The 11,094-nt window shown below is 45.1% G+C and overlaps 1 protein-coding gene across 1 annotated transcript in view; it reads right to left on the bottom strand.

The window, feature by feature from the left end:
* DSCAM (Down syndrome cell adhesion molecule) overlaps positions 1 to 11,094 on the bottom strand; it is an 853,542-nt gene that overhangs the window by 88,228 nt on the left and 754,220 nt on the right. The window contains exon 21 of the mRNA XM_010835014.1: positions 8,094 to 8,227. Within this exon, the coding sequence (XP_010833316.1) occupies positions 8,094 to 8,227 (134 nt within the window). The remainder of the gene's footprint in view (positions 1 to 8,093; positions 8,228 to 11,094) is intronic.

Below are 11,094 nucleotides of genomic sequence, written 5' to 3'. Positions count from 1 at the left end.
AAATTTATAAAAATTTTGGGGAAGTATATTCTTGAGCTTCCTTAGAAGCACTTAGGTGTTTCATGTACTTAGTGTGTACACACACACAAAGAACACGACTATGTACTCTTTGGGTGACTTCTGTGTGTGCTAAGTCACTTCAGTCGTGTCTGACTCTTTGTGATCCTGTGGACTATAGCCCGCCAGGCTCCTCCATCCATGGGATTCTCCAGGCAAGAATACTTATATGTGGGTTGCATTTCCCACTCCAGGGGTTCTTCCCAACCCAGGGATCGAACCCACATCTCCCATGTCTCCTGCACTGGCAGATGAGTTCTTTACCACCAGGGCCACCAGGAAGTCCAAGTGACTTCTGGTATCTCCATAATTTTCAGCTTTGCTATTATATATACAAAAAAAAGATGTCCAGCAGCAGGTCATGTAGCTGAGAAACTATGGAAGAATGATTTCCAAGTCAGTGATTCAAAAGTGCAGGCGTTCTGTCTAAATCCTTCTGGGATGGAAAGAATCCCAAAGTATTTAACACACTTTCTCTGCCTTATTAAGCAGAAACTTCATTATTCAATTTAACCTCTATTGGATGACTCATAGCCATCATCCAGAAGGTTTAATTCAACATAGCATTTGCTGAATACCCACTATTTCAGCATAATACTGGGATTTCCAGTATTATGACTAACAGTGGTCCCTGTACTGAAGAAATTGACAAAGTACTCCGGGAGCCCAGGTATGCCCATTTAACAATGATGTAGGAGATTACGGTTATGCCAAAGCTGAGCTAAAAATCAGTGCTGGGGATGCTGAAGAGAAATGGCGCCTACTTCTCTGGGGAGGGCAGTAAGCTGTCAGGGTGAAGAATCTGGGTCCTGCTCCCTCGGGCTGCAGCCCCTGTCTTAACCTTGCTAAGCTGTGTCCTGGGCAGGCTGCACAGTCTGCATGTCAGTACCAGTACGAAGAAGAGAATAATAACATCCCCTCTTGCATAAGGTCATCATCGGAATGAACTGATGAAAAGCAGTATTTTAAAAAATGTGGGCCATAGAAGCAATTTAGCAGATCTAGCAACCATTTTAAAAATAAGAGAAAAAAACCCATAGAACAGAAAATACCAGAGAATATCACAGTGCATTGTGTATAGTAAGTGAAGTGTTGTTTACAAGGCTTTGGTTTTGTGTGTGTGTGTGTACTGGAGTGTGATCATAAAATGTATTTCTGATTATGAGTCACGAGGAAACAAGTTTGAAAACTACAGGCAGAGAGCATTTGACACAATGAGTTTTCCAGGTGGCTTAGGGGTAAAGAATCTGCTTGCCCATGCAGGAGACGTAAGAGATGTGGATTTGATCCCTGGATTGGGACAATCCCTCTGGAGGAGGGAATAGCAACCTACACCAGTATTTTTGCTTGGAGAATCCCATTGACAGAGGAGCCTGGTGGGCTATAGCCCAGGGATTCACAAAAGAGTCGGACATGACTGAGCAACTGAACACATATTTAGCACATAGTTCACGACCCAGATAATCACAATGGTGTGATCACTCACCTAGAGCCAGACATCCTGGAGTGTGAAGTCAAGTGGACCTTAGGAAGCATCACTACGAACAAAGCTAGTGGAGGTGATGGAATTCCAGTTAGCTATTTCAAATACTGAAAGATGATGTTGTGAAAGTGCTGCACTCAATATGCCAGCAAGTTTGGAAAACTCAGCAGTGGCCACAGGACTGGAAAAGGTCAGTTTTCATTCCAATCCCAAAGAAAGGCAATGCCAAAGAATGCTCAAACTACTGCAAAATTGCACTCATCTCATATGCTAGTAAAGTAATGCTCAAAATTCTCCAAGCCAGGCTTCAGCAATATGTGGACCGTGAACTTCCAGATGTTCAAGCTGGTTTTAGGAAAGGCAGAGGAACCAGAGATCGAATTCCCAACATCTGCTGGATCATCAAAAAAGCAAGAGAGTTCTAGAAAAACAGCTACTTCTGCTTTATTGACTATGCCAAAGCCTTTGACTGTGTGGATCATAATAAACTGTGGAAAATTCTGAAAGAGATGGGAATACCGGACCACCTGACTTGCCTCTTGAGAAACCTGTATGCAGGTCAGGAAGCAACAGTTAGAACTGGACATGGAACAACAGACTGGTTCCAAATTGGGAAAGGAGTATGTCAAGGCTGTATATTGTCACCCTGCTTATTTAACTTATATGCAGAGTACATCATGAGAAACGCTGGGCTGGAGGAAGCACAAGCTGGAATCAAGATTGCTGGGAGAAATATCAATAACCTCAGATATGCACATGACACCAGCCTTACGGCAGAAAGTGAAGAAGAACTAAAGAGCCTCTTGATGCAAGTGAAAGAGGAGAGTGAAAAAGTTGGCTTAAAGCTTAACATTCAGAAAACTAAGATCATGGCATCCAGTACCATCACTTCATGGCAAATAGTTGAGGAAACAGTGGAAACAGTGGCTGACTTTATTTTTCTGGGCTCCAAAATCACTGCAGATGGTGACTGCAGCCAAGAAATTAAAAGATGCTTACTCCTTGGAAGAAAAGTTATGACCAACCCACTCCAGTATTCTTGCCTGGAGAATCCCAGGGACAGAGGAGCCTGGTGGGCTGCCGTCTATGGGGTCGCACAGAGTCGGACACGACTGAAGCGACTTAGCAGCAGCAGCAGCAGACAGCGTATTAAAAAGCAGAGACATTAATTTGCCAATAAAGGTCCATCTAGTAAAGGCTATGGTTTTTCCAGTGGTCATGTATGGATGTGAGTGTTGGACTATAAAAAAAGCTGAGCGCTGAAGAATTGATGCTTTTGAATTGTGGTGTTGGAGAAGACTCTTGAGAGTCCCTTGGCTGCAAGGAGATCCAACCAGTCCATCCTAAAGGAGATCAGTCCTGACTATTCATTGGAAGGACTGATGTTGAAGCTGAAACTCCACACACCTGCTACCTTGGTTTGAATGTTGTCTGGACTTGCTGGAAGTTACTTTCTTGCTTCCCAGAAGATTTGCTTAATTCTGAGGTGTGGAGTACGCGGAGGAGAGTCAGCTGCTACAAGTCTCATTGGCTCACCCAGAAACATCTACTGAGCCTTATGACACGCAGGAACTGGCTAGCAATATTATCTGAAACTGGAATAACTGAGGTAGATCACAGCTCATTGATATAATGTTTAGGCTTTCTGATTTTTATTCTTCATTAATGAGAAGTTTTCCCTGGAGGAGGAAATGGCAACCCACTTCAATATTCTTGCCTGAAAAATACCATGGACAGAGGAGCCAGGCAGGCTACAGCCCATGGGGATGCAGAGTCAGATGCGACTTAGCAACAAAAAGTTCGGGCTATCTAATTTCACATTTCTACATCCATCAGCTTAGCACTGCAAAATAGACAATTTCTACATCCTCATGCTTCTGTACTATATAATCCTTCTCATAGTCTGCTTTTAAGTGGGGAGGGTTATTGGAAAGGAAGCCCAGGTTAGCTTCTTTCTACCTGGGACCTTACAAGGCTAGCTCGCTTCTTCAGATTTCCATCACTTCTCATAGAGCGTGAATTGATCATCCAAACCATTATGTACTAAAATAATAACCACGGTCCCAAAATGATATGGATGAATTCCTGAATCAAACGGACTTTGAGATTTTGCTCTGACTGGGGAGGTGGATGTCTCATGGCATCAACTAGCCCCCTACAATGAGATTAATGTTTACCAAGCACCACTTTTAGGCAATCAGTCTTGAGACAAATTTACAGTGTCTTGTCTGGCAACACACAGAGTTTCATATTCTGATGCCTTTTTACTAAGCTGACCTGAGAGAACACCATGAAACAAATGCCTATAATCAGACGAGGCATTTCACATATTAGGGGAAAGAGCCTGTGTCTTTTAACAAAGCCCTTCCACAAGGATGGGGGATGAATCGAGGACCTTCAGAGAAAATTTACATCTGTTAAGGAGGTTAGCCGAGGGACTCTTATAAAGAAGATTAAATTACAGAGTATGCTGTGTCCTAATTTATCCTCCCATGTTCTACATTTGACTATGAAGTCATTTCAAAGAAAAAAAAAAATCAGATACATGAGCAGGGAAAATATACAGAACTACGGCTGCCCTCTTGTGTTTCTTTGGCTACATAGGCAGAAAAGCAAAAGCCTCAGAAAATTGATAGCATCCAGTTTTCTGACTTAAAATTAAATTGCAGAAACTAAAGACAGGGGAAAAAAATCCCCCCTTCTAGTAATTTATAGTTTCTTATTCACTCCATGGGAAAGCACAGACTAGTAGAGGGAATTTTTCAATTCTTCACCTCTGAAGAGACTTGCATTAGTTCTCTCTGATCTTTCCTTGTAATGGTATTATTTTAAAAATAGGTCTCAGATGAGAAATCTCTGCAGCTCACACTCAATTTTGCTGTCAACCTAAAACTGCTCTAAAAAATAAAGTCTATTAAAAATAGACCTCGTGGTCTTAAATGATGTTTGAAATAGGCGAGTAGCAGTGAGGCTCTAGAGATGGAAGAAAGCTGATTCTGATTACTTTTCATTATTGAGGACAGCTCTGGGGTTCTGGGCTTTCCCAGAAGCTTAATAAGTGGCACTTCCCAGGAGACCATAGGTACCTCGGTGATAATTATACACTTCTAGATCAACAGTGTTTGTTTGTTTGTTTGTTTGTTTAATATGGTCCATTCTTGCCTAGAGAATCTCATGGACAGAGGAGCCTGGTGGTTACAGTCCATGGGGTCATAAAGAGTTGGACACGACTGAAATGACTTAGTGAAAGTCACTCAGTCATGTCCAACTCTTTGTGACCCCCTGGACTATACAGTCCAAGGAATTCTCCAGGCCAGAATACTGGAGTGGGTAGCCTTTCCCTTCTCCAGGAAATCTTCCCAACCCAGGGATCGAACCCAGATCTCCCACATTGCAGGCAGATTCTTTACCACCTGAGCCACAGGTGAAGCCCAAAATGACTTAGCATGCATGCAAAGATAGCACAGGCTTCCTAGGTGGCACAAGTGGTAAAGAATTAGCCTACCAGTGCAAGAAATGCAAGAGGTGTGGGTTCAATCCCTGGGAAGTTTCCCTGGAGGAGGAAATGGTGACCCACCCCAGTATTCTTGCCTGGAGAATCCCATGGATAGAGGAGACTGGTGGGCTACAGTCCATGAGGTCGCAAAGAGTCAGATACGACTGAGCACACAGCAGAGCAAAAGACAGCACAAAGACACTGCTAGTGGTTGGAAGACATCAGTGGGGTGAGAAGTTCATTGTATTTCCCACCTTTTATGACTGGCTCGATCTCACTGCTGTAATTTTTGGAAGGCTCTTGTTGAGAAGGTTCTGGGAGGTTGAATCCCATTATTCTGTGCAGGAGACTGGAAATCCCTGGGCAAATCATTTATATTCCATCTTACACACTTTTCCATTCTGAGATCAGGCTAGCAACTTCTCTTTTTATAGGATGAAATTTGTAGGCTGGGAGGATGAAGACTAACACGGCACCCGAGGTCCGCAGATGTGAGCTTGCTCAGCAAAGGCTCAGTCACTCAGAACTAATTCTAAACAAGCCAGGTGGGGGCTTTTAGTTTAGATGTGAAGAGCCAGTTGGGAAGACAGACGAGAGTGAGCTGCTGGTTGTCCCTATACCCTTCTGGTTTCTCTCTAGTTTGTTGGAGTCAAACAGTAATTGTGAGTCCTATGGCAAATAGACAAATGAATTACTGAATAAAAATAAAGAAACCCCAAATTGAGACAGTAGCTTTGACATATATATGCTACCTTCTGTAAATAGATAGCCAGTGGGAGGCTGCTGTACAACACAGGGAGCCCAGCTCAGTGCTTTGTGATAACTTAGAGGGGTGGGATGGAGAGAGGCTCAAGAGGGAGGGAATATATGTATACACATGGCCAATTCATGCTGTTGTACAGCAGAAACTAACACAATACTGTAAAGCAATTATCCTCCAATAAAAAAATAAAAAAGAAGCCCTTCGAATGCTAGTGAAATGTGGCCACACTTTCAGCAATAAGTTAGCATCTCTTTGGTGAATGTGATGCTACATCAGGGCTGATGATCAGCAGGTCAGAACCTGCACAGGGACCTCAGTGCTTGGCCTCTGAGCAGAGGAACAGGGCCACCCACCGTGTCATCTACGAGGCTCTGTACCTCCAGACTTTGATGGCAGGATCTGACACAGGATTCAGCAGGTGAGAATTAATAGCATGTTTGAAACCAAATAAGGAAGTCACACAAGTTCTGAAACCCAACTGTGAGCGTATTACTTCTAAGTCTCCACTTCAACTCCAGAGGTGCTGCTGTTGATGTATAAACAGCGGAACGTACAGTTGATACCTTTCAGTGAGAGATGAGCGCCTTTGAGCCTCAGCCCCGTTCTCCCCCTGGCTCCCCACTGTTAATCATCCTCACTTTTTAGGGGGCCACCAGGCCTCTGGACCCATTTAGACTCTAGACTTGAGAAAACATACCATTTTAATTAAAAATTAATTACTAAATTAGTTCAGGAATGCTATTCAGTCTTTAAAAGGAAGGAAATTCTGACACATGTTACAGCGTGGATTCACCTCAAACACACTCAGTGAGATAAGCCAGGCAGAGAAAGAAACACTATCTGATTCTGCTGATATGTATGAGATTCCTAGACTTTCCTGGGTTGGGAAGATCGTCTTGAGAAGGAATGGCAACCCACTCCAGTATTCTTGCCTAGGAAACCCCATGCGCAGAGGAGCCTGCTGGGCTACAGTCCATGGAGCTGCAAAGAGTAGGACATGACAGCGACTAACACACACACAGACATGGGGTGGTTGCCAGGGCCCAGGGGAGGAGGAGTGGGGAGCTGGGGCTTAACGGGGACAGAGTTTCAGTTTGGGAAGATGAAAAGAGCTCTGGAGATGGATGGTGGTGATGGTTGCCCAGCAATGCGAATGGACTTAATGCCACTGAACCAAACACTTAGAAAAGGTACATTTTATATTATAATATTTCACCACAATAAAGCCAAACTTAATTTGCATATTCATTCCACAAGCACTTATTGAATGGCTACGCAGGTCAAGTTTTATGCCAGGAGCTGGGAGATAGAAGGATGGATTGGATATAGTGCCTACCTCAGGAAAGGCCATAAACATTTCTATGAAGACATCATCAATTTGATAAACCATTTTTTTGTTTTCTTTATCATGTCCTTCTTGGATATTCAATTTTTTTTGTTTGTTTAAGAAACAGTTTAACTCTGTAAGTATTATTCAGTGATGATATTAATGAAAATAAATACTGCACTTTGACATATTAAGTACTCTAACTTTTAATTCCTCCACAATGAATGAAGCTAACTATTGTCCTTGGGGGCTTCCCAAGTGACCCTTGTGGTAAAGAACCTGCCTGTCAATATAGGAGACTCAAGTGATAGAGGTTGGATCGCTGGGTTGGGAAGGAGAAGGGCATGACAGCTCACTCTAGCATGCTTGCCTGGAGAATTCCATGGACAGAGGAGTCTGGCGGGCTGCAGTCCATGGAGTCACAGAGAGTTGGATGTGACTTAGCAACTGAGCACACGCGCGTGCACACACACACACACAAACACACACTGTACTTGGGAGGGTCACAGATTGTTGATAAAGTCCCTCATTTCTAGGACAACAGGGTTTTGTCTGCTGTTAAGTCTCAGTGGGGAATGGGCAGGGAAGGAAGGCAAGGTGGGAGGTGGGAAGCAGGCGGGGGAGGCATTTGAAGACAAGCGCAACAGCAAAATCAATAGGCGTTGTCCACTGACTATCAATTAAGCCTTCTGGGTTTTGATTTTGATAAAGCCAGCAGGCAGTTTCGTGGGAACTCACCCAATAAACAATAATTCCAAACAATTGTGTCCCTTAGAAGGATTCAGAAGTCTATTTTCAAATGAGGTGCTAATGAGAACCTTGCTTTGTATGTGGAGACAGCAGAGAGAAAAATAAAACCACTGGGAAGACCCAAGTAGGTGGAAACAAAAGGAGAATGACCCAGATGGGAGGCCGAGGCTTGTTTCTGGAAGATGCTTGAAAGGAACGGGGTGATTTACAAACTTACAGTGGGGTAGGGATGCGAGCAGAAGACCGTGTACTTTCGGATGATGCCATTCAGCTTGAGGGGTGGCAGCCAAGACACGAAGACCATGGAGGCTGAGGCCGCTGCCGCCTTGACCCCGGCAGGGGGGCCTGGAACTGGAAAAGTAGGATATTTAGTCACAAAATGAGGGTACTTCCCCCTCCCCCAGTGCTGCACCCAACTCTGTCCCCCTACCCCACAGGACCCCACAGGCCTGGCCACGCTCTCTGCTCTGCTCATCAGGAGTCAGTGTTGGGATCTGAATTGTGTCCCCCCAAACCTGTGCAAACTACAAACTGGTACTTGCCAATCCGCCTCTACAAGGATTAAATCACGGCCACTGCAACTTCTGACTTTTAACACCTCTGGAAAGGAGTTCAGTGTGGAAATCAGGAATGCGGCCCTGTGTGCTCTGGGAAGAACTGGCAGAACAAGTCTTCAGATAGAGCAGAAGATTTTACGAGCCCACTTCTTGCCTCTCCTCATATCTACCAAAGCACTAAAATCTTTCATGGTGACATCTGCTCCTTATGACCAGCAGTGAGTCTCTGCCAAAACATGTTTGATTGTAAGTAACCCCTTCACAAAAATCATATATACACTGACCATCCCCCTACTTCTTTGGGGTAGTTTCTCAGAGCGATCTGAAAACCTGTCTCCCAAGATACAGTCCTCATTATGCCACAAATAAAACTTAATTCACAATTCTCATGTTGTGCTTTTTTTTTTCCCAGTTGACACCCACATGTGGAAGCTCTAACTCTACTACCCCAGGAAGTGACCTTATCTGGAGATGGTATCTTTACAGAGACAATCAAGTTAAAGGGGTCATTTGGGGGAGCCCTGACCCAGTGTGGCTGGTGTCTTTGTGAAAAAGGAGGTGTAGACACAGAGAGGCCGTGGCAGGGGGAAATGATGTAAAGACAGGGAGAAGATGCCCTGCAAGCCGGGGAGCTGTGCTCCCTCACAGCCCTCTGGAGGAACAGACCCTGCCTACACCCTGACCTTGACCTTCTGGCCTCCAGAACCGTGAGAGGACACATTCCTGCTGTTGGTCCCCCAGTCTGAGGGACATTGTTACAGCCACCCTGGGTGCTGACACAATCTTGGGCCAAATCTTGGACCAATGATCTGAGAACTGCCTAAGCCCTATTCTTGGCCATGTCCTCTAAAAGCTCACTTCAACAGGAATCCTGCTCAATCAGTTAGCTCAGTCACTCAGTCATGTCCAACTCTGTGACCCCATGGACTGTAGCCTGCCAGGCTCCTGTGTCCATGGGCTTTCCCAGGCAAGAATACTGGAATGGGTTGCCGTTTCCTCTTCCAGGGGATTTTCCTGACTCGGGGATTGAATCCATGTTTCCTGCATCTCCTACACTGCAGACAGATTCTTTACTGCTGCTCCACCTGGGAAGCTGCCATACTACACTTGACATTCCCACAATGTCTGATCAAAGTCTCCATTCTCTGTCACCCCTAGGTAATATCTGATCATCCTCATTTGCCTTCTGCAAAATTCCAGTGAGGTCAACTTAGCCTGAATGCCCTTCCTCCCTGGTGTTTCCTTTTAGTCAGTTAAACATTTTATTTATTCATTTATTTTGGCTGTGCTGGATGTTTGTCGCTGTGTGTGGGCTTTCTCTACTTGTGGTGCACATTTTATTTATTCATTTATTTTGGCTGTGCTGGATGTTTGTCGCTGTGTGTGGCTTTCTCTACTTGTGGGTTTCTCTACTGTAGCTTCTCTTGTTGCAGAGCAAGTGCCTGGACCTGCTCTCTGCAGCGAGGTGCTCTGAGAGCTCATACATCTAACAAATATCCGATCACCCCGGCATTTCCACTCTTGACTCACAAACCTTAGAACTATCCTTTTCCAAACAGGGCTCACCACCTTCTCTCTGACACCTCCCTCCTCCCCTAGTGCAGGGACTGGCACAGCCATCTTCTTGGTTGCAAAAGCCAAAACTAGAATTTCTCTTCCCTCCTCACTGTCTGTCAGTGGACATGTAAAGTTGCCCTTTAAACCTCCATGTGGACAAATCCAGTCAGATACTGGGCTTTCTTCCCAGCTCTATGTCATTCCTTAGAACTGGACCCTATTTTAGGTCCCCAGCTGTGGGGTGCATCTCTCACATCAGGTCACTGACACATGATGACCGACAGCCTTAGGCTCCTCTTGCCTGGGGTCATTTCCCACCCTCCACCTCGTCTTTGACAACTCTTACTCATCACTCATCTTCTGCTAACTCCCACTTTCTCAAGAAAACCCTCTCTGTCACCAGCTTTGATGAGGTTAGGACTCCCGGGTTCTCTGAAGACTCTTCTTCATGATACTTGGGGTCGTAACCCACTCAGGAGTGACTGGTAAATATCTGACTCCCCCACCAGCCTGCAAGTCTCACCAGGTCATCCTGTTGTCTCCTGTGTCTCCAGGGCCCTGGCCAGTGTCTGGAACATATGAGGTCCTCCAAGCAGACTTTCTAAATGAGCTCAGTGTGGCAGGCAGGGTTCTAAGACAGCGCCCAAGATTCTCACCCCCTGATGTACACACCTGCGTAATTACTTCCCCCTCCATGTAGGTGGTACCTGTCACTGTGATGGATGGATAATTCTCAAAATCAGGTTACATATTGTGCAAAGGTGAAGGGATTTTGCAGATATATTAAGGACACAATCAGTTGGCTTTAAGTTAATTGAAAGGGGAGTACCTTGGGTGGGCCAGACCTAATCAGATGAGCAGCTTAAAAGAGGGTCTAGAGGTCAGACAAGGGTTAGAACTGTAGAGACAAGGTCCTGTGGGTGACGAGGGGCAAGCTGCCCCACTGTGACCACATGACCATGAGACCCTGCTTGGCCACATGACAGGGATGGGGGCATGGCCTCTTGGAGCCAAGAAGATGGTCTCAGCCCTGAGGTCACACGGAAATGGATCCTGCTCAACACCAGTGAGCTTGGGTTTCCTATGTGGCCAGCAGGTAAAGAA

The sequence above is a fragment of the Bison bison genome, unplaced genomic scaffold (assembly GCF_000754665.1).
Source record: "Bison bison bison isolate TAMUID 2011002044 unplaced genomic scaffold, Bison_UMD1.0 scf7180017864037, whole genome shotgun sequence".
Lineage (NCBI taxonomy): Eukaryota > Metazoa > Chordata > Mammalia > Artiodactyla > Bovidae > Bison > Bison bison.
The sequence above is the reverse complement of the archived record's forward strand: the minus strand, read 5'-3'. Positions and strand labels throughout refer to the sequence as shown.